At 37.5% G+C, this 24,550-nt stretch overlaps 1 protein-coding gene across 1 annotated transcript in view; it reads left to right on the top strand.

Moving 5' to 3' along the window:
• ODAD2 (outer dynein arm docking complex subunit 2) overlaps positions 1-24,550 on the top strand; it is a 94,634-nt gene that overhangs the window by 933 nt on the left and 69,151 nt on the right. Inside the window, exons 2-9 of the mRNA XM_064444866.1 lie at positions 1,620-1,777; positions 3,142-3,337; positions 3,912-4,018; positions 4,468-4,604; positions 5,610-5,726; positions 8,553-8,770; positions 10,478-10,615; positions 10,823-10,967. Coding sequence (XP_064300936.1) covers positions 1,620-1,777; positions 3,142-3,337; positions 3,912-4,018; positions 4,468-4,604; positions 5,610-5,726; positions 8,553-8,770; positions 10,478-10,615; positions 10,823-10,967 — 1,216 coding nt within the window. The remainder of the gene's footprint in view (positions 1-1,619; positions 1,778-3,141; positions 3,338-3,911; positions 4,019-4,467; positions 4,605-5,609; positions 5,727-8,552; positions 8,771-10,477; positions 10,616-10,822; positions 10,968-24,550) is intronic.

Raw genomic sequence — 24,550 nt, 5'->3', positions numbered from 1 at the left:
GCTCCAGCGTGGGGTCCCACCCACAGGAGACAGTCCTCCACGAACTTCTCCAACATGGGTCCTTCCTACAGGCTGCAGTTCTTGACAAACTGCTCCAGCATGGGTCCCCTCCACGGGGTGCAGTCCTTCAGGAACAGACTGCTCCAGTTTGGGTCCCCCACAGGGTCACAAGTCCTGCCAGCAAACCTGCTCCAGCATGGGCTCCTTTCTCCATGGGTCCACAGGTCGTGCCCAGAGCCTGCTCCAGCGTGTGCTTCCTAGGGCATCGCAGCGTCCTTTGGGTGTATCTACCTGCTCTAGTCTGGGGTCCTGCACGGGCTGCAGGTGGATATCTGCTCCACCGTGGACCTCCCTGGGCTGCAGGGGTCAGCCTGCCTCACCATGGTCTTCACCACGGGCTGCAGGGAAATCTGCTCCGATGCCTGGTCCACCTCTTCCTCCTTTTTCTTCACTGCCCGTGGTGTCTGCAGGGTTGTTTCTGTACATATTCTCACTCTTATGGCTGCTGTTGTCCTGCAGGGCTTTTTTTCCCCCCTCGTCTTAAATATGTTGTCTCAGAGGCGCTGCCACCGTCACTGATGGGCTTGGGCTTGGCCTTGGCCAGCAGCGGGTCTGTCTGGAGCCGGCTGGCAGTGGCTCTGTTGGACGTGGGGGAAGCCTTTGCCAGTTTCTCGCAGAAGCCACCCCTGTAGCCCCCCCACTACCAAAACCTTGCCACGCAAACCCGGTACACTCCTGATTAAGCATAGATGTTCTACTGCTGTTATCGAGGCGGATTAACAAGCAGTCTTGCGTTACAGCTTCTTTGTGAACGGTGGTCTCCAAGTTCTTTCTAAGTAGGCAGTTTTAATATATCAACACGGTTTCAGTCTTAATCAAAATAGCTGTTATAGTGCTGTAGCTTACTTATCAAATATTCTAACAGTTCTTTTAGAATTTGAAAATTAGTGCTGAAAAAATGATAACCAAGAGGTTTAAGGTCCTTTTTAATCTGGTGCTGACTCATTTTGCAATGATACCTAAGACTTATGTGACAGTAACTCTATTTAATATTTGTGATTCTTTCAACAATGACATAGCAAGGGGCCATGGATGCACAAAATCATTTTTATTGGCTAAATCAGAAAACTACTGCAGAATTTTCAGTTTTCCTTGACAAGTTGTCAAAATCAGGTTCTGTTTAGACAACACTGTAGAAATACCCTAATTCTGAGAAAATATTCCCCTCCACCAGAGAATTCTTTCCAAATTGAAATATACATTTATCTCATTTTAAGTCAGTTGTCATTTGTGAACCTAATAGCCAGAAAATCACTCAGCAGTCTTGTAGAAGGAACGTGCAGAATACCGGGGAATATTTTGTGCGGCCAAACAGCAGGAGTGACCAGTCCTATAAGAATATTTTTTTCACAATGCAGCCTGCCAGGTAAAGCAAATGAATTACAGATGTCTGATTTGCAGTGAATAAATTGTTTTTCCTCAGAAGTTTTCTGAAATACTATTTAAAGAAATTGTATATGCTTTATCATGTGAAGCTTGAATAACATTTAAGACTTTCCTCTAAAATTCGCGGTATAGTAAAGTTCCTATTTTAAAAAGATAAAATTTAATTTTTCTAGTGGAGCAACTGTACAGTCTGAAGCCAAAGGTAAAGATGGCCAACCATTGCTTCTCCTTGTGGCACCAACTCTCAGTGTTCGCAGTTTTGACCAGCTGTCCTGCTTGCTACAGATTGCTGTGGAAAAAAAGTTAAAGGAAGCACAGGCATGCCTTGAAGGTTTCCTTTCTTCTTTTGGTTTTTGGTTTTTTTTGTCTTTCCTCTCTCTTAAAAAGTGTGTCTTCTCCTTCAATTTGTGTTTATGATATGTGAAGAAAGAAAGGCATGCCTTCGTTTAAGTATATAAGAAGGTGTTGATTCATGAAGGTGGATAAAGGTGCCAATCCAGAACTTAGTGAAGTTTCTATTTCTTTTATTTTCACAGAAATCAATAACAGAGAAATCTGGAATAAAGTTAAAATAAAGCTGTTGAATCTCATATACAAATTAGTGTATACTGGGTAATACCGCAGCTATTGCAACAGCCAGTAGGTTTGAATTTCTGAAAGAGAATGTCTTATTGGAGGCTAATAGCAATTTTTTCCTATGTTTGTAGTTTAATTCTCTTTTAAAATGTTACATCCTTAAAAAATAGCCAAAGGAAAACTTAAATGCTTAAGGTATTCTTACCTGCACAAGGTTCACAGTGAGCACTTCCAGCTCCTTCTCACTATGGTTTTTAAAATATAGGCACAAGTTCTTCTCCTGTGTCATATTCAAGTCTTAGATTTTCAAACTGACAAGACGACCCTTGATATGCTAAACTGGATATCTTCCTCTCATGGAGGTAGATGAGATCAGTGATACTCCTTGGTAATAGTAGAAATGGCATCTGCAATACTAAAATATAAATGCTTATACTGGATCAAACTTCAGATCCATCTAATCCAGGGTCCCATCACTGACAGTGATCAGCCATGAATAATAAGGAAGAATAATATGGACTGTGTATCATGCAGAGGCATGCACAGATGCATTGGACTTCATTTGCAGGAACAGAGCAAAATGGTTTTGTAAAAACCGTTGACATGCAGTTATGTCACTGTTTACCTAAAAGAACAGCTGTCATAGCTGAGGAGGTAATGGGGCCATTGGGAATGCTGCTAGAAAATTTAAAAGATATTTTTCAACACTAAATCATATTTCCAAAATGATCAATTTTCAATGAGCTAAACCCATTTCCTGTTTTGCTGATCAGTCAGACATATTTTCTGGAAGGGGGGCTGTTGGTAAAGGGAAGTATTTAATATTCACCTCTTGGTTGAATCAATCTTAATCTTTGTTGTGAAAAGCAATTTTGTTTGTTATGAAAAAGTTCTTTTTGTTCCTAATGTTTTCATATTTTTAAAAGTCCATTTCAAATAACAAGAAGGATATGAAAGACTATATCATACAGTAAAATTTGATTAATAACTATGCACATTATTATAATTCTTACTGTAAATTAATAGTATCAAACTTAGCAATTGAGATAAAAAGTGTTTGTCTTGCCTATTTATTTTTAACATAGTATCATGTTATATGACACTGTTATACGTTTACAGCTAACAGAGATCCTATCGTGAAAATTCTTGGCCCTGAATATGGGACTGTGGAAGGAGAAGATATGTCCATGTTGCATTTACTTGACAAAGTGAAAAAAGATGATGACCCTGAAACAGAGATGAAAATGAAAATCTTTCTTCTTCTTCATCATCTGGATTTGCAACTGCTTAATAGTTCTTTGAAACACATTTCACAGTAAGTGCATTTCAAATGGAAACTAAGCATGTCAACCAGTGCATTGTTTTGTTTTATTGTTAAATCAGATTGGTTTCAACCCACAAAATGTGCTTTTGGTGTGACATAAAGAAATCTGTTGAAATAACCTTTACTGTTCACTGTGTTATTGAAAAACCATTTTTTTCCTGAAGATTTTGCTGTAGGTGTGGGTATGCAAGTGTGTGCCTGCGGGTGTGGGGTTTTTATTGCATATGTTTTACGTTTTGGTAGCAAATTGAAGTCATTTGTACAAACAACAAAGTTACAGTTAAATATTTTCAAGGAAATGTTTATTTCTTCATGGAAGCATATTAAGTATTACATTGAGTCTGTTTTGCAGTTACAAGGACTTTCGTATTATCTATGGAACTAAAATTTCACTGAACTAAGAGATAAAATTAAGAAAAGCAATGGGAGGTGAACCATTTCCAGATTTTTGTTGCTACTATTAAGACCGAATGCAAAAGAAAAAGATAATAAAATATCCTTTTTTCATTTCTCTGAGTACATCCTTTTGATTAATACATTTTAGACCATTTTCTATTAATTGCAGAGATGTAAGACTAAATCCAGCTGCTGTAAATAATGAAGTGAATCTTCTCAAGAATTTCTCTGGGAAAGGAGAAGATACATTATTGGAATCACTGGAATATACATCAGGTCCAAATCTGATCATATCTCACGTTTGTGTATACCTTTATGAAAGTACTTGGCTTCTGTGTGAAATTTGCTAAATTCATTTCAGTAATAAATTTAAAATGTTTATTTCTACTTTAAAGTTACAAAATAATAAAAAAAAGTGTTTTCAAGTATGGCATGCAAGCCTTTAGTCATAGAAATAATCTCCAATCATATGAATTTCTTCAGTGGCAGTAGAGGAAGTGAGCTGAGTCCCTGATCCTGAAAAGTGCTAAGCACAGTTGTAGTTCTTAGTTGGATCGGGCCCTGGGCCACAGAGCTTTGCAGGATTAATTCCTGACAGCATGAATTCCTAAGAGTAAGGTATTGTTCTGGAAATTTTATTTGTATATATGTTATATTTATCATCAAGCATAATTGTTAAAAATACTTTTAAACTGGATAAAACCACTAATGCTAATTGATTACAGATTATACATTCTCTAACGGATGCCGAGCTCCTCCCTGGAGACAAGTGCATGGAGAAATCTGTTACTTAGTCATCAAACCACATGACACTGATCCTTTGTATATCACTTGCAGCACAGCAGGAGTGTTTTTAAATGGAGTAAGTAATAATAAAGGATACCATGGAGTAATGAACATTTTAATGTGCTAAAATAAAAAATCCATCAGGTTTAGGGTAGTGGTGTTGAGGCTGTAAGACCTGCAGAGTTAGTTTATTGGTACAGAAGGAGAAGACACAGTAATAAATGTATGCTAGTTTTCCCAAATGTTTTGAGTGCTTTTTCTGTAAGTTTTGTACTAGGAGTGTATTCTACACTTTTTGCTAGCAGAGTTTGCTTAGTCTTTAAACAGGCTCTAACAGTTCTTCACACTATTCCTATTTAAAAGTACTGTGGGGCTGGACGCCTCTCTAGTGCGCCATTGCTCTTGATCTGAGGAGTAATATTATTGTGTGGCTAATATAGCTTGCTTTTGTCTGTTTACAAATGATAAGCACTTCTTCCTCCTTTCAGTGGAAGATTTTTAAACATTATTTATCTCTTTTCTTCTACTTTTCATTTTCATTTAGACATAATAGTCCCTTTTGTATTTGAAGCAGTGATCAGAGCTCGTACATACATTCTGAAGAGAGACTGATGTCCGTCACGTGTAGCTCCACAAATTGACTTCCTAAGAGTTAAAAAATCCAAGGAAATGTTGACTTTATGACTTAGCTCATAAAGCTTAGTCTCAGTCAGGTCACATTGTTTTCTGAACCTTTTAGGCATCTGCCATACTGCACTGGAAGCTCATATTTACTTGATTGTTTGCCATAAGCCATAAATTCTTTTCAGTGGAAATACCCACAGTACAATTAACTGATAGTAATTACTTGCAGAATTCCATGTAAGATCTTGATTATCTGTTGGGATCCATGGAGATGATGCATGCATCTATACAAAGTATTATTGAAGTTTGATGGACTCTGTGCTGAGCATGAGATGTCTGTACAGAATTCATTACAGTGTGACCTCTGTGCTCTTTAGCAGTGCTTTGTGATGCCGATTGAATTACCTGTGTAAGGCAATAATATTAACAATTTTAAATTTGTTCTTTTTTTTTTAAGGGTGAGCTAAAGGGTGAAAATGCCATTGACTATGAAAGAAAAAGTGATGTATATAAAGATATTGTCACACTTTTAAGGGAGAGATCACCTAGATTTGTAGAAAATATTGGTAAACAGGTATGTATTTACTGATACTGGGTGCATATTCTACTTTGTACAAAAGTACATTGGTAAGAATTACATTATGAACCTGGCTGAACGTTTATGTTCTTTATCAAAGATAAATCTGTGATTAAATGAAGAATTTTAGAGACTCTGATATGCATTTATTATTTTTCTTTGGATTTGTTTCAGTTTCTACTAAATACATTCCTTTCGTAAACAGCAAATAACACACTATTTCACATATCATTCTATCACACCTGATTATGAGGTTTGATCCAATATGTGAGGTCATCTTCTAATTTTGCATAAGTTTTGCTCGTCTTTTGGTGTTATTCTTCATGGACCACTGGAAATGTTAAAGCAGGAAAATATTATATCCTTACGGAAAAGGTCAACTTTTTATGACAATGTTTTTCTGTGATAAAAAACACTTCAACTTTTTTCTTCATTCTTTATAACCCAAATACAAATAATAGCCTGACTTTTTTATGAGAACTGCCTGATTTAAATATCAGGGCTGAGAGTTAAGCATCCAGCTTACACAGTATGTGTTGCTTCAGCCAGTGTAAAATGCAAGTGCTTTGGCTTTTATTTTGAGCTCTATATTAGCTAGAATCACATAGTGCCACTACAATTTTAGTTGTTTCATCATTCCTGACAAAAACCTCTTTTTTCAGATTTCTAGTGTGATTATAACAGATTAATAATTTGGTGGTAAAATTCATCACAGGCTAAAAACTGTCAAAAGTTTTATTGTGGTTATTTATATGTAATTTTAGTTATTGCAAGAAGGAAGTCATTAACAGGGAAATTTTCTTATCCTTTAGTTCTGATTTTCTGAGAGGTAGGGCTGATATTTTCTTTGAGATATAGATATTTGACAGTTCTGAAAGAACAGAGCATTTCAAGTTGTACACATCAATACAGTAGCATATGTCAGCAATAATGGGATTAAATTTGTAAGTTGTTCTGTTTGAAAGTGCGGTAAGTTCCAGTATGTGTCTTATTTATCCCATAGGCAAGTACTTTTTAATGTTATATCTACATAGTGGGTTACATTTCATAAATATGGCAATATTTGAATGTTTGTAGACATAATTACTGGTTTAATGTATTTTCAAAGTGATTTGGCTTCATTTGATGGTCATGAAAGGTTAAAAATGATAGTATTTTAATAATTTTTTATGGTTATAATGCTAAATGTTAATATAGATAAATGTTAATATCAACAATAGTGACAATATACCTTTCTTTACTGGTTTTCTGCTCTTATAAAGATACTGTAGCTATTCAAGAAATGTGTACACTTAATAAATGAGTAAATAAATAGGATTTATCCTATTTTCCTTCAGTTTTCATTTAAATTACTTAGTATTCCCTGACTGTGTAAATACATTTATGCTGAAGAGTACAACTTATACCATTTTAATGGTTTAGAAATATCATATCGCATTGCTTTGCTGAAGAGCTGGTTTAGTGCATTCTGCATTCTAAAACTAGAATTTAAACAAATTAACACTGTAGAGCTGCAGAGCATTTGTATTTGAAGGAAAATCTTCTCTACTTAGAACTCTGAAAAGCAGAGGAAAGCTGTATTTCCAAGGTTGCCTACATGAAATAAATTATGACTGGAAATAGTTTTGTTTATTTTCTGAGGAGAGCTTCAAAAAGCTAATTATGTACACATATATTGCAAACCCAGTTAACTCTTATAATATCTTCTTGGCCTTGTTTAAGCTAACATTTAGAATTGCTGTTTTGGCATATAGTGCTGTAGAAAACATACTTTCTAACATATTCTTAGCTGGTCAGGCTACAGCATCAATTCCCCTGTGATTTGTCTAATTTATCATGTGTTAAATTGTCTTGTCTAGGGTATATTTTCAGAATGAGAGAACTAGCATCAGTTAGTTTATGATTAGACAGTTGGGTCAGTAAGCCTGGAACAGCCGATTCACATCAGGGACTAGTTGAAAACAGACCACACTGTGACAGTCTCCTTAAAACTGCCTTGAATCAAATACATAAAGGAATGTCTTCACCTATCTGGTAGTGACAGCTGCAATAATAATAATAAGTAATGATTGTATGCTGTCTTTCCTGTAAAAATTGAATATGTTCCAATAGAGAATAAGAGTTGACAAGAGTCCTTTCTGTTGTGGATATTTTTGATCAGCCATGGTACCAGACACAGACAGCTGAAGGATTGGTAGGTGCCACTCATATCCATTCTTATATATGACTTGTTCAACAGTGTTTTGTCCTGAGAGACAGAAGATGAAAAATTTGAAATGGAATGTGTTTATATTAATCCTAAACTATATCAAATTAAATTATTTGGAACTGAAGTCTAGCAGTTTATCATAGCCTGTTTTCAGTTTTATGTTAATTGTTTTTTTATGGGAATTTTTTGTAAATCCTTTATGCAGGGAAATAGTTTTTATATAAATGATCCATTGAAAGCAGAATGACTGACTTTGCAATTCTAGATCTTAAAACTTACTTGGAATTATGTTCTATAAGAGTGCTTGTGTCAGATTATTTTATTTAACACACTAGAAATTGAACAACACACAACATTCAAATATGTTCAGGAAGTTCCAAATTGAGCTAATTCATTTATTTCAAAAACTTTGATTTGCACACAGTAACAGCTACTTTCCAGATTAATGTTTCATTCTTTTAAAGGCCTGATTTTATCCTTGTAATCTAATTCTACATTTAATAGGTGCAATTTTTAAGCACAGCATCCTGGAGTTTTGCTTGCAACTTATTGTTTTAATATGCATTATTCATATAGCAATATGTCTGACAAACCTTGTCTCCTTCTTTTATTAGGAATATAATTTTTTTAAAGAACCAACATATGATGAAAATTATCAGCGTATGGAAGCAGTTGATGCTAAGGTCTCTGGCCAATCCCAGAACCTTTATGATTTTACACAAAAGAATGTATGTGAGAAAGTGAAAAGTTCTGCAGCAAGGAGATCCATTGACAAGAAGAAATTAGAACCATTTATGAGGTGGAAGAAAACTGGGCTTTCTGCTTCCCACAGATAAGTAGTTATCTTTATAATTGCATTTTCCTATGGATCTCTCTAAACTGTATTAATGATTGGACTGCATGTTTTAGGTTTTCATTATTATCTTAAGTTAGAAGCAAACAAAATTCAAAATTTACTACGTGTTAACTTCTAAGAAAAAAGTATGGACTACCAAAGAGATTTCTCAGTTTTCTTCTGTCATCTAACAACTTTGATGATGGTATGTCATTTCCACAGCAAGGCAGAGAAATATCTTGCAATGCTCTGCAGTGCTGGTCCTCCAGGACTGTGATCTTCTCATATTTTTAGTGTAAAATGCCCTTTAAGGCAAGACAGAGTAGGCAATCTAATCTAAACCACACTTTCTGAGGGAGGCAAAAGAGATCCAGAATGGAAAATCAGGATGACTTATACTACCAATTTTTAGTTATTTCATATTATATGAATGACTTTTCTAGCTCTGCTTAGCAACAGCCTTCACTAATAAGATTATCTCAAAGTTTGGACACCCAAAAATAGAGTATACATATATTGGATATTGTTGGATTTGTCTTCTGAGTTCTGATTTCATGTTTCCTGATTTTGTGTTAATGGAGGAAGAGGAATATCTGAAGGAAAGGCTTTGCCATCCTACAAAAAAAAAAAGTCAGTATCTTCTCAAGTCTGTCAATTTGATGTGTTGTAAGAAACATTTTAAGAGATTTTGGATTTGACCTACAGTCATCAGTTAAAAAATGTGGTTTTACAGAAACAAGAGCCTATCTTTTTCCACAGTCATTGTTAGAGTCTAGATGTAATGAGGTTAGCTGTAATTATGAGTAGTATTCTCTTTTATTGTGACTGTGGTAGTATGACCAGCCCAGGCTCGAAAGAACATTTTGTTTTCACAACATTGTAAATTAGGAACAAAAAAGCACCAGAGACTGTGCCCAGCTAGGCCTAGGACTCTTCTTGGAATATAAGGAAAGCAAGATATACTGTGTTCAGCATGTTCAAAGCTGTGTAACAGCTCAGTGTATGGAAGAACTACGCAGACCAGAACTCTTCTGCCTGGAAAAAAGACGACCGGGAGACAATAAGACAGACACAAAAAAACATGACTGGAGATGGTAAATAGGGAACAGATAGTCACTGTCTGTTCTAATACAAGAATAAATGGCATCAGATGAGAATGAGCCAGTGAGATCAGTTCAGAACAAAGGGAGAGACTTCATACAACACGTGCCTAAGCTCTAAAATTCTTTGCCACAGAATTGTAGAGGCCATTTGTTGATGTGAGTTCAGAAAGCAACAAGACACATTCATGGAAGAAAAATCCATCCAAAACTGCTAATGCAAAGATCATCAGGAGTTCCCTGAATCACCATTTTCTGAAGAATATTCTGGAAAAAATAATTTCTGTGTTCTTCCATTGCTCTTCTACTGTTACCTAGCTAGCTGCTCTTGGTCATGGTTGGAGATGGTAGCCTAGGATGAATGCACCTATGGTCTGTCAGCATATACTCATTCTTTATTCTTTTATCACATACAGGTCAGCGTAATAAAATTTTACTAATATTCCACTATTTTATTAAAGCAAAATTAGTCACTTAAGACACAGCATACTTTCTGTTTAATGAAGCTTATTGTGTAGGTTCATAAGGTCATATGTACTGACATAATGTGTCCAACCATAGCTTTTTGGTTCTATATATATATGTAATTTTTTTTTTAAAATAAAACCAAATATTTTAGTGACAAGGCCGCAAAAAAAGATACTGGAGAAGAAGGGAGAAGTAGTACTGTGTCTCTGAAAATCAAAAAGAAAGCCAGTGGCATTTCTTCTGAATCTGTTAAAATACAACCAGCTTCAAAATGGTATGGGTTACTTATTTTTCTTCCTTCGATTTTTTAATTTTTATTTTCCCTATCTACAGTAATTATCACCATACTTAGTATTTGGTAATGTGAGTTACACTTTTCTAATTCTGTTATTAGGCAATGTTGTCATACCTGTTTAAAATGTACTTGTTTGTATTAGTTCACAGCTGTTCAAAATGGGTGATGCCGTTTATTTATTTTCAGTAAAACATCAGGCAGGTTTGAAGTCGTTAGTGAAAGTTCCTCAGCGACTGAGGAGGATGAAGAACAGCCTGTACGTCATCAGGAAGGAAACACTGATTTGCCATCAGAATACTGGGGAATTCAGAAACTTGCAAAATATTTAAAGGTAAATAAGCGTTGATAAATTTTATTTAAAAAAAAAAAAAAGCTACTCTTTGCCTTGTATATCTGAGGACACCAGACTAGCTCCTCATCCGTTTCATCTTCATATATTTTATGTGTGTAATATATTCTATAATATCTATGTAGTATATTCAAATCCTGGAACTGTGGACTTTCCTATCACACACCAGTTTCTCCTGCATTTTTTAAATCTGCTATTTTTGGCTTATATAGACCCTTAGATTAAACCATCTGTTCTGTGTTATTTAAGATGGTATAATTTCTTTATTAATTATGGGGTTTCTGTTTTGCTTTTTGGGTGAAACTTTCCAAGATATTTCTTTATGTGGATAGTTACTTTCAAAAGTTTTTATTAAAACTGAATACTTGCCTAAAGTCTTTCATCAACTATGATTAATGCATGACTGAAGTAATTCTAACGTGGTCTTGTGTCTGGATAGATGCTGTTAGTGGACAAGAAAATGTATGATAAACAGGCATCTTCTAAAACAAACAAAAAAAAGGTGTTTTTTATAGAGACTTGTTGAAAATCTTTTGGAACCTATAAATATAGATGTTTAGAATTCTCCGTATGTCTGAAACACATAAAAAACCCAACAACCCTCTACTATTCTGGAAAACTCTAAAACTAATTATGTTTTTCCCTCAGGAGAAATTCCTTTACAAGTTTGTACTGGAATTTATGTACTGTAAGTTACTAATAGAAGTGCTGGTTTATTTGGTTTTTTTTAAGTACAGCTATGGAGTATACACATCCTACTGATAAAATGATGGTGCTGGCTTTTGGTACAGCAGAGATACTTGTGAGGAATAAGCGAAGCTTTGGCTCCTTCTAGTCTTTTAACCATGGTAGAAGAGTAACTTAGTCTTTTAAACAGTTTCCAGTGCGTTCACACTGCTTGTTCTCAGTTAGTGTATGTGGGACCTATGCTGGTGGATGTAGCCAAAGAGACACAGAGGGCATGGATAATACAAGTCTCTAAAATTCTTTTTGCCTTATAATTTCTAGGTTGGACCTTTATATTCTGGTCATTTTGGATATGCTAAAATAACCCTTTGCAAGCGTAAACCTGGTGTAACATCCAGCATGTAACTTGCTCAGCTATCCGCTAATGCTAAACACACTATATATACATTTTGCATGATACAATTGATTGAATTTGCATCTAATTACAGTTCAGGGTGTTGGTTTTGAATCTTTCAATCTACTAATGGCTTGCTTCTGTCTGTCTTATGGATCACCTGTTTGTACTTTTCCAAGAGCTCAGAGAAATAACCATGCTACTTTTTAGTAAAGACCCAAGGTCCTCCTGGAGAGAATACTTGAAATTCATTACTTTTGACGAACTCCCTGAAATCTTTTCAGTGGCCCAACTATGGACCACCCTCTTTACTCTTCTCTCCTGGTTGCAAAATTCTCAAACTCCCTTTCCTGTCTAGATCCTTCATGTAGTCATGTTTAGATTTTAGTATTGGACTTGATTGAATACTGAAACATCTACACTTGCATGAAACCATTCTGAATGAAGAATGAGAAGGGCAAATAGGAAAATATATTTTTCATGCTCCTCTGGTTTAGAAATGAGTATATTTTGTTCCAGCTGTCAACAAGTAAAATGACTTAGTGGCTTAGACCTAGGAAAAGAAAGGGCAGCATTTTTGATCAAATTGTGAGTACCTGTTAAGAAGTGTTTATAACACAAAATTCCATCATATGAAGAAGTTTTGTTATGAAAATTCAGATGTATAATTGTTTATGTATTCATGCTCACCTGAGTCTTCCAAAAGTTGTTTAAATTAGATATACATTAAACAAAGTACTTGAAGTACTTAAAATAGTTCTCTGCTGATTCTTAGCTACGTAGAGCAGGAAATCCCTAGTGTCAGATAAAGCTGAAAAGAGATGCCTCAGTGCCATACCACAGACAGTGGTTGAAATTTTTATTGATGGAGTGCTACTTTAGCTTGCACATGGAATTCATTTTAATTCAAGTATAAATACTGCACTTCTGGCCAGACTTAGGAGATTTTTTGGCATTCTTGTTGTTCATGTAGGCAAGTGTTCATGACACATGCAACATAAGAGAAAATAAATTTATGACTGCAATATTTAAGTATCTACAAGCATATTTATATGGAAGCACAAATTTCAGAGGGCTTGTGTATCTTCAAAGGTTGTATGCATTGTTTGTAGATCTTAAAAATTTATTATAATGCCTTGAATAATAGATGTTTGAGATAGTAAATTAGAAAATATAATAATTTGTAGGTGCAACCATTTTTTGAATGTCTGCTAATGTAAATGTGAATCACAGTTCAGCAAGACTCTATAAAAGATCAATTTGCAAACACAAAACTTCCATAAAACCTGAAAGATACCTAGTTTTTATACCAAAGTTAGATTGTCATTAAAACTTAAAAAGATGGTTGCTTCATGTATAAAGCAAACTTGCCACATCCTGTGAATTTTGCCTGTAGACTGTGGATTTGTGTACCTCCTCATGGAGAGAAAATTTCATTGCAGGGGAAATTCCCTTCTGACTTTTTGCCCTTCTCCATTCCCCCTCCTTTCTGGGAAGGAGCAGCCATGTTGGAATTGCTCCATGGGAAGCAGCTGCTGCTGTGGTCTGGCTCCTTGTCCTACCTTCAAGCTTCCCAGGGCTGTGAAACAGAAGATAGTCCATGTGTGCTTTTGCCGTGTCTCCCCATCAATTTAAGAATGGGCAGTGAAGATAGGTCAGTGAGCTTGGTGATGGTGTTGTGTTAGGCATCTTTTGAGGCTACAGTAGATAAAATTGGAATGAAGTGCTCTGTTGATGTTTGTAACAGATCCACTCAGGGGAGCCTGCTTCAAATTTCACGTTATTTATTAAAGTAGTGCTTCTGAAGTATTAGATTTCTAGGTGAAGGACTACATTTTACACGTGAAAATTTTTAGGAATAGGGTGAACAGATTACATTTTACAATGATCTTTTTACTAGAAATGGGGAACATCAGGTAGAAATGCAGAATCTTATTTGTGACAGAGCTGGAGCAGTTCACTTTAAAAAAAAAAAAAGTGATAGCTGGGCACTATGCTTTGTGCTGCCTGCTGTCGAGCACTGATTATTGCCAGTTTTAAGATAAAACCAAGATGTTGAGAGGTGAACTGGGGCTGGTGACTGCACCAGGAATAACTCCAATCTCCAGAATAAGTCTTTAATCCCTTAAGCCCTTGTGCTGCTCAGTTTTGGTTCCCTGTAAGGGTGTGATTTATATGCACACCTATGCCAGGGAGAGCTCTGGACAGAGTTCTGCAGGATCATGTCAGTTATAGAATTCTTCCTTCAGTTTCTTACCTGGAAGGTTATTCTACTTTTGGCTGTATTTCAGGGGTACACTAGTGAAACCAGTCAAGTCTCATACCTCATGTAAAATATCCAGTAATTTCATATCTGGTTTGGATTACTCCAGTTCAAACGACCTCATTCCTAGAACAGCATTGTGTTTCCCTTCTACTTTGGAATCTTAGGTGGACAAACCTCCTCTCTCTCCCCAGCTGTTTGCATGTTGTGCCAGGGCCAGGAGCTGGAGAAAGGCTATGGTGCTGCACAGGAGCTAGGGAGCATGGTGTCCCGAGTATGGCCTTGAATGCCAGCTCTCAGGAGCCTGTGGGTGCTGGTGCTGCATTGCAGTGGATGGCTGGGAAGGGAGGACATCTGTCACATGAGTCAGTGAAATTTCATTGACTGGACAAGCAAAAGGTTGAAAGAACTGCGGGATACACTGGGTGTATTCATGTCTGCCCAACAGCTGCATTTTGGCAGGACCTTTGGAAGACTGTTGCATTCAAGCACCATTTCTGTAGCTGGTTGGAGGCCCCTCTGTATTGGGCTTGTGTTATGTAAAGATGGCAGACAGACCAGGGAGGGAGGAATGTACAGGAATATTCCTTCTGGTCTTTCCCTCTTCCCTTTTCTTTCTCTCCAGCTCCATCTAAAAACTCCTCTCTTATTTCTAGGCAACTGGGTCAAGGAAATCAAAGTCTTAAGAGATCAATGCTATGGGTCTAGTTCTTACAGTGCATGTGCTGTAGTGAGTATTGGCTGGGTAAGACTTAACTGCCCATCACTTCTGCTTTCCCTTTGCAGTGTGAGCAGAGCTGACCCAGCAGGATGTAGTGTGGCTGCTGCACCACAGGCAGAGTTTATTTCCTCTTCTTGGGAAGCTCAAATTTATCAGTTAGGGAAACACAGGTGTGTGTTGGCTTGCAGGAAGGAATAGTGGATCCCCAGCTGAGCTCTTTGTACATGGAGGTCACCAGCATTCTTGGGGAAGAAAGGTACAGGTTAGAAATGCAGAAAGTCAGATAGGCAGTGAAAAGGTGCAGGGAGGCTCTGCCAGGAGCTAAGATGCAATATCTGAAATGAGCGGTTCATGTAGATATTGTTGATAAATGGTATGGGATAGTTTTATTCCCCAGGAAGAGGCAGGGAGACATTGGAGGTTGGAAGTTAGGGGCTTGGGGCAAACCAGGGTGCAGGAAATCCATGTATGCATGAAGGGTAGGGATGTGGACAAGGAAGGTCCAAGTTATTAAACAGGGAGCCTGTTTCAGAACATTTGAGGACCAAATCTTAAATGGCAGTTGCATGTGTGGGGAGAGTTCTTTTGCACTCTGTACGCAGGGTTTGCAATGTGACATGTCTCTGCTTGGAGGGGAAGGAGGAGGCAGTCAGCAAGTGCTTGCGCACTTCCCCTAATATGCATTAATATGAAGTCAGTCACAGTTTATCTCTGAGACTTGTCATATCTGAGGTCTAAGGTTTTAGATATCTGAAAAATAGGTATCTTCATAAAATTTTGCGATAGAAAACATCCAGCCTTTCAAAATAAATTATTACTTTCTTGTGCAAATGAAAATTGTGTAGCAGTCTCAAGCCTCCTGTGGTTTAACAGGTGGTATATACAGCAACTCTTTTATATGATCCAGTTATAAATTTATGGCACTTGCAAAGTCATTGATGTGGCTTGCAGATTTTTCTCAAAATTTGTATGAAATAGAGGATAGAAACAGTATTTTTTAACTGCATAATGTATAGCTTTCTGAAGTTATAACGGTATTGGAAATGTTTCAAATTATTAAGATTACATTAGTACTCATTCTAAAAATTTACATCAGCTTCATAAACTACACATGGATTAAGAAATCGATTGTATTTTGGGATTAGCAGAAAAGTTACTCAATTTTATTCTAAAATGCAGAACCTCAAAAAAGAAATGAATGTATTAGCCTAAGCAATAAAATATGTCTTTTAATACTAATTTGTTTAAAGTGAAACTACACAAAAAGTAATTTTAAATTTTGTAAGACAAGAAAAAACAGTATTAGTGTTACAGTGTACCCACTAAAGTACCAATTGTTTGTTTACTTATTTTACACATTGTAATGCTGCTCAAAAGTTTTGTGGTAGGCATAGAAAAAGTCTAAAATCTCTGGTGTTTATGGATATCCCTGAACAACAAACTGCATAAGGAACCACAAATAGGAATTCTGAGGAACTAACTCTCTGTTTCTTGACTCTGCTTCCATTTTCACAGGGAGTTACTGGTGGATAGAACTTTACAACTATAACTGGATACTTAGATGATTAACATAGAAGTTACGAATTTGGTCAGATATGTAACAAACTTAGATACTATTTTGTGTGCAAAGTTATCAAAGTTAGTTATCTGTAATCTTTTAATCTGGCCCTAGAGGTGGAATAGAGGCAAATATTAGAATCTTAATAGCAGGAGCAAAAATATCTAATCTGTGTAGGAAACATATTGCACATTATATTATATTTTCCACAATTTGTGGGTAAGAGTTAACTGTTTTTTCTTTATAATATCACATTAGCAAGACTTGCATGAGATTATATTTTAGCTATTAAATACAAAATAAACATATATAAGTGCGTATAAAATATTTCTGTATATAAAAAAATTTGCCACTGTGTTTTGAGGACTGACCAACTTTGGAGATAATTTACCTAACCTTATTAGTAGAGTGTCTAACAATAAATCTTTTCTCTTCCCTTATGAAAGGATATGGCAGGGTAATATGAAGGAACTTATTCAACTGAAAGATCAAGATGAAAAATAAACTTTGCTGTAGATCGGCTAAGTGGTAGAGTTATTTTCCAGAAAATACCAAATGTATGAGATGTAGTCGTGTGCCACCTGCTAGTGTTTCTAGACACATGCTTGGCTAACGTGTCAGCCTTCGCAAGTAACCTCTTCATATCACACTCCTCCATACTGTTCATGCACATCTCCTGTTCCCATCTTCCAGTATTAGCCAAGATTTTTTTTTAATTGCAGTAAAGAATGTGATTACTGAAAAAAAAGGGATAAAAATATGGGAAAACTACGTTTTTGTAGTTAAGATTTGTATTTTTTAGCAACCTAGCCAATGCTGATCATGAAAAAGAAATTTTTTGTATGATAAATTTACTGGGTAGGAAATATTGGCAAATAGTGAACTCTCAAATTATTATTATAATTGGCAACTCTGAAGCACTTGCATAGCTCTCTCCTCAAAATACTGTACAAACAATCATTCCTCATAACAAGAGACACAAAAAATTCATAACGGCCGGTTGATTTTTGACCATTAACAAGAAGTCTGATGAATTTCTGTGTAGTGGAGGTTTAATTAATGTTCTGAGGGTCACCCATTCCAAAGAGTTTCATAGCTGATTACATGAAAGACAAGATAGAAATAAAGAAAAAAAAAAGGCATAAAGGTAGAATTCAACAAAAAATGAGAAAGAAGAGATGGTGTGTCAAAAATTAAGGGCTGAGGAAAAGAATGTAAAATAACTGATGTTTGATTCTCCTCTTTCGGCAGGATCCTATTTTACTGTAAAAGCGCATCATTAAATTAATGATCTACGGTTTTGACATTGTAACTACTGTACCTCTAAAATAACTGTAAATTGCCAAAGCTATCTCAGTCTGACTTACAGCTTTATAATCATGAAGTAGATAATCAAATTGTTGGCTTTCCTAAAGAATTAGAAGACGATTGTGTCTGAAAGCTACCAAGAGTTTTAAGAAGTGAGAATGGCATTATTCATTGGTTTTAAGCGTTCCACATTGGATCTAGGCTCAATTTAATCACAGCTTACGCTACACAGTTATTTCAGAAGCATGCTCGTGCTTCAGCCATATCTTAATCTGTATTTGTTTTTCCTATGCTCTCATTAAGCTCAGTTTTTAAGTTTGTTTTATTTTTCCAGGGAACATTTTTCTCTTGTTTTTTAATAAACTATCGGTATAATTTTGTTTTTCTTGCAAAATCTTTTTTTGGCTGGTTTCAAACCACACTGTCTTTTCTGTCTGCTCAGTGCTTATGAAACTTCAGCAGCGTGCTAGCTCTCCAGCTAGTCTGTACAGGCAAAGGTCCTTCCTAGTTCAACCTCATTAAGTTTTCTCCACAGATTCACTTCCACTGGTTTCCGAAATGAGTTGGATCCAAAAATAAAGTAACTGCAATAACATTAAGGCTTTTATTCTGTTTGTGAGCCAAGTGCTAGGCAAAATCAAAACTGCTTAGGTGGGTCTGACATTGTCACACAAGGTCAGTAGCATATCTGTATTATGGGCAGCATATGTCACATCTCCCAAGTCTGCAGTCAGGATTTACAAGTATCAGTGTTAAATTACAGAACAGTAGTGCTGTTTGTGTAGGTTGTTGGGTTTTTTTATTTTAATCCTGGACCCTTTTCTCTTTCTCATTCAATCCTCATTTCCTGCTAATTTCTGCATGTTCTTTTTAAAAATATATATGCTTTGTTTTCCTCAGATGAAACAGCCAAAGGCAGGGAGGGGGCTGTATCCTTGTTCTGGTGCCAAGACATAAAAGTCAATACCTAGACTGGGATTCATCTCACCTAGCTCTGAGTGTAAACAGAGTAGGTGTTTGTAGCTGAGCTGGGCATTCAAGGCTACCTTTATGATCAGTGGAAAAAATAGACACTTTTAGGATGTGATTCATCTGGTATTTTGAGCATCTAATTCAGAGTGACATGCGTCACGTTTTCAACTTCATTGTTGACTTGATCTCAATTAACGGGAACGTAGGATGGCTATAGATGACTCGAACTTAATTATCAGGAATGTAGAATGCCTGTAGATGAATGAATTTAGACAGATGATTTCCATCCCCACCGTCCTGTGCATTTGAAATCATCAGTGAGTGTAATGTGAAGTAGTCTTGTGAAGGCCTGTTCTTATTCCAGATTCTTTATGTGTTTGGAAATAGGCGTTTGCATGCTTTCTGGCCTTTTTTCTTTGGAGTGCTTTGTAAAGAGCGGCCTTAGAAACTAATTGGCAGTCCTCAGTTAATGGGAGAACTAATTGATGGGCATCTGCTAGATACCTATGCTCTAACTTTGGCCTAGCCAGCTTGGTGACTGTGCTTGACCTTTGTTTACATAGACAATAGGCATGTGATCAGCATCCCATAGGTTTGTCTTGCTTCTAGTTCTTCAGAAGGGTTTCAGTAGACCAGGCCTACTGGCTTTGCACAGCTCTTTGTCTTATCACTGTATGCTGCACTGTCTTTGGAGCTTGTCAGGGAGTGGGCTGCAAAGTATCCTCACATTTTTAGGATGGTTCTTCTGACACTATGTTGATGAACAAAGAGAGAGGCTATCTGGATTCTGGGGAAAAGCAGGAATAAATAAACATCTGGAAGGAATTTGTAAGAATTAGCTGTCCAACAAAACAGCAACATGTGGAGGCTTTGTGATATCTGACTGATGTTGTCTGAGCAATCAGAAAAGCAAATCCAATAATTTCTACACAGATGTAAAGGACCTTGTCTGCCTTCTGGTCACTAAAACATACATATGTCCTTTCTTTGAGGAATCATATGGATCTAAGTTACTCACTGTTCTGAGAAACAGCATTTTTGTTCTCTTTACCCAAGAATCACTTTTAATTTTATGTCTTGGCCTTCTGAGTTACTTTGGTCTATATTAGCCCAACTAGCTCTTCTCACCTATCTGTACTGGCACATAATACATGTGAGAGCTTGTTTGCTTATTTTTCTTGCCAAAAAATATTCAGCCGTATATAGCAGTTTTCCTGAAAGAACTTTTTTTTGTTCAGTTGGTATCTTTTAGGAGGGAGATTGTATAGGCAGCATAAAGGGCATCTTTATGGGATGGGAGGGAATTGGAATAGAATACCATGAGCCCTAAATGTTCACTGCTCATGTCAAAGGGACATTTTGAAGGCCATTGAAAGATTACTGTAGGGTTTGTCTCAAGGGCTTGTGATTCATGTAGCATCACATGACTTCAGCGAGAGACTAAAGGCAGAAAGGGAAGACAGAAAGTAGATAAAAACTAACATCAGGTGGAAGCCTATATAAAAAATGCTTGCAGGTGGCTGGGCTCAATTATTTAAATTTAAGGAGATAGCCCACTTGCAACAGGAGAGTATAGGGCTGCAGCTGTTTTAGATTAAAGAAAGCTAGTCCTAAATGCTGTGGCCTGATTCCCTTAAACTTCATAAAAGGGCTCTTTCCTGGCCTTGCAGGGGTTTTCAAGACTGCAGCCAGTCTTGTTTGGGAAACAGAGTATCCAGATACTTGTCTAAAATTGATCATCTCAGGATGAATGGCCTTCAAGAGCTGAAATCATTGTAGTGTTTGTATAGGCACTACAGACTCATGACAGTATAGGGTACTCAGGCTTACTAACAGTACAGGTATCCTACCAGCACTGATGTCCTCTATGCCTGAAGAGAACACAAAAGGAGGACTTGAGTGTGGTGCACACACTCATTGTGTCCTGTTTTAGCATCCATGATGATCCTCCAGGCTCTGGGTTATTACCAAGAGGCTAGTCTTTTTATATGCATAGTTACTATGCCTTTAGAGCAGACACCAAGATGGAATATTAATATCTTCTTCAACCTCACAACTGAAGATGTTTTGTCAAGCCACGAGTGGTATTGGCTGTGTTTCTGATGCTCATCAGGCAGGCTGAGTATATGTATGATGACATTGCACATTACTACTACAGTTACTGTGGCAATGGAGTTCCCAACACAAAATGATTCATTACTTGGTGGTAGAAGTTAGCATGACTATTTCTAGACAGAGTTGTCTGACGTTTTGGCCACAGATGTAGGCATGCAGAAAGCTTTGCATTTCAATACCAGAGAGTACTGAATGTAACGACTCTCCTACTGTGTGTGCCTTACCAAGTGTGTAAGTCTCTCTTCTCCAGAGCAACTTCTGAAAGCAAGGAGAGGGCAGGACAGTGACTGAGATTCAGTATGTCATGATCCAAACAAATGAGTGAGCAATCTTCCTTCAGTTGGGGATGAAGAAATGTGTGGCCTGTCACTTTCAAAAACATGGTCCTTTTGTCAAGGATGCTGAGGTAAATCACCTCATCAGGGACTCCATCCTTGTTGGTGACAGTGGCAGCTGAAGGCAGTGTACTGCTGGAGAGATAAGGCGGTACCAAAGAGAGTGGCTTCTCTTACAAAGAATGGTGGAAGGTCATAGTTTGTGCATTAAATAAGGTAATTTGCATGTGCTAAAAGGACCTGTCATGGTGGGCAGAGGAAGTCTAGGATGGTTGCTGAAGCTGAGTTCATTCATGCTGAAGTTTCATTGGGAGACTATGGTGTGAGTTGGATACAATCTAAGACTTACTTTGTAAATATGTTTACCTCAAGCCGCTTTGCCAGATGAGCTGAAGTCTGAATTCTGGTATGTCTACCAAAGGTACTACAGGTGGCCTGTGGTAACTAAAATCTGAGCCAGAGCTAAAATTCAGAACGACCTCAGTGCTCACACATTCTCTTGAATGGTGACATTTTGCAGGAACAGTAATTTCTGATGGATCAATTAGATTAAATCCCAAATTAACATCTGTTGCAGTGATCTGATCTAGAAATCACAGTGGGATTGTGGGTTTGTTGTCCATATTACAATATTTTTATTTTTCTCCCCAAATTTATCTGGCATTGAAGAGAGTGTGGTCTATTATCTTTACAAAATTTCCCAGGTGCAACTGGAGAGCAAATACACTCCTAAACTAAAAATTTCACAAATGAGAAGGTAAACTTGCATTGTTAAGGTATTATATATTTCCTTGGGGGATTGTCTCTGGTTTTTGGGTCAGCATTTCACTTCTCTCCAAGTTTGAGGTTTGAGAAGTTATTGGGAAAAACGTTCTACTATTCCTAGTCCAATGAAGTAAAAGTTCATATGTTTGCACATGAACTACATTGACTCTTACCTCCTCTATAGTAGAATCCTATCACTATGAATCAGAAAAGGAAAGCTAACAGAGTGGATGCATGTCTTGAGAGAGTTTTCAGGAGGGAATCAACAGTTGCCTAACAAAACCTTCTGGTTCACTCAGAAAATAGTAGACTTATGCTTTTGTTTGGAAATTAATTTATTTTCAATTTCATAAAATATGGTGACAGTTTAAACTCTGTGTCTGGGTCACAACATATATGTTACTTCTGCCACTGTGAAGGGTCAGGGTCAGGGTATTAATCTGAAACTAAATCTGCGCAACTTCTGTGCATGGTTTTAGTCCAATGTGAATGTTTTGGATTTTGTGATTTTGTGATTTTGTGATGCCTGTGATTTTCCACTGGCTTTAGTTATATTAATCTGTACGGTTTACATACTGCCAGGCTGTAGCCAAAGAGTGCCAGAAAATTCAGGAAATGGGGCAGGGAATTATTCCATAACTCAGTTATACTTGTCCATAACTCATCTCTTAACAAGTTGCAGCTTGTATGTTTCATAAACTAAAATGAAAAATTGGAACTAGTGTTTAAACCAAAACAAAACTGAGTATTTAGAGGTTCAATAGCATATAAAAAGTGCCTTGCTGAAGCATATTATACATATTATAGTGCAATACTCAGTCTTTCATAGAGCTTTATAAAAATTTATTTAAATTTTGAAGTATTTTCCAGCAGAAAATTACAAAATAGCCTGTGATTTGAGAGAGTCAAGTTCATCAGAAAATCAAAAAGTTGGAAAGGTGTAAATTAAGAACTCTGGTTTATACATTACTACTTATTTTAGCTTTCTTGTTTTATAAAAATGGCAATATTTTAATAATATCACACACAGAATCACAGAATCACAGGCTGGAAGGGACCTCAGGGGTCATCTAGTCCAAGCTTTCTACGAAGAGCGCAGTCTAGACAAGATGGCCCAGCACCCTGTCCAGATGACTCTTGAAGGTGTCCAACGTGGCCAAGTCAACCACTTCCCTGGGGAGATTATTCCAATGGTTGACTGTCCTCACTGTGAAAAATTTTCCTCTGGTGTCCAGTCGGAATCTCCCCAAGAGCAATTTGTGTCCATTCCCCCTTGTCCTCTCCATGTGACTCTGTGTAAAAAGGGAGTCTCCATCTTCGTTGTAACTACCCCTTAAGTACTGGTACATGGTGATGAGATCCCCTCTGAGCCTCCTTTTCTCAAGGCTGAACAAACCCAGCTCTCCCAGCCTACCCTCATATGGCAGGCGTCCCAGTCCTTTGATCATCTTGGTGGCCCTTCTCTGGACCCCTTCCAGCCTGTCCACATCCTTTTTGTATAGAGGGGACCAGAACTGTACACAGTGCTCCAGGTGTGGCCTGACAAGCGCTGAGTAGACTGGGATAATGACTTCTTTATCTCTGCTGGTGATGCCCTTTTTGATGCAGCCCAGCATCCCATTGGCCTTCTTGACTGCAGCAGCACACTGTTCACTCATGTTGAGCTTTCTGTCCACCAGGACCCCCAGGTCCCTTCCCACAGAGCTGCTCTCCAGCCAGGTGGATCCCAGTCTGCTGCACTCCCGGATTATGTTTTCCCAGGTGCATGATCTTACACTTTTCCTTGTTGAAGTTCATAAGGTTCTTGTTAGGCCACTCCTCCAGCCTATCCAGATCTCCCTGCAGAGCAGCTCTCCCTTTTGGAGTGTCTACTTCCCCACTCAACTTGGTGTCATCAGCAAACTTCATCAGGCTACACTTGATGCCATTATCCAGATCATTTATAAACATGTTGAATAACATTGGGCCCAATATCGATCCCTGGGGGACTCCACTAGTGACAGGTTGCCAGTCTGAGAAGGAGCTATTTACTACCACCCTTTGGGTGTGGCCTGTCAGCCAGTTCCCCACCAACTGCACAGACCACTTGTCTAGGCCATAACACATCAATTTCTCCAGGAGGAGACTGTGGGGGACTGTATCAAAGGCCTTGGAGAAGTCCAGGTAAACAATGTTCACTGCCCGCCCCATGTCAACCAGGCAAGTCACTTTGTCATAGAAGGCCACCAGGTTTGTCAAGTACAATCTGCCTTTAGTGAAGCCATGTTGGCTTTTCCCAATCACGTGCTTCATTTGACTTGTGATGGCCCCCAGGAGGATTCGTTCCGTAACTTTCCCAGGGATTGAAGTAAGGCTGATGGGCCTATAGTTACCTGGATCCTCCCTTGAGCCCTTCTTGTAGATAGGGGTAACATTTGCCTTCCTCCAGTCCTCTGGGACATCCCCCG

The sequence above is a fragment of the Phalacrocorax carbo genome, chromosome 2 (assembly GCF_963921805.1).
Source record: "Phalacrocorax carbo chromosome 2, bPhaCar2.1, whole genome shotgun sequence".
Lineage (NCBI taxonomy): Eukaryota > Metazoa > Chordata > Aves > Suliformes > Phalacrocoracidae > Phalacrocorax > Phalacrocorax carbo.
The sequence above is the reverse complement of the archived record's forward strand: the minus strand, read 5'-3'. Positions and strand labels throughout refer to the sequence as shown.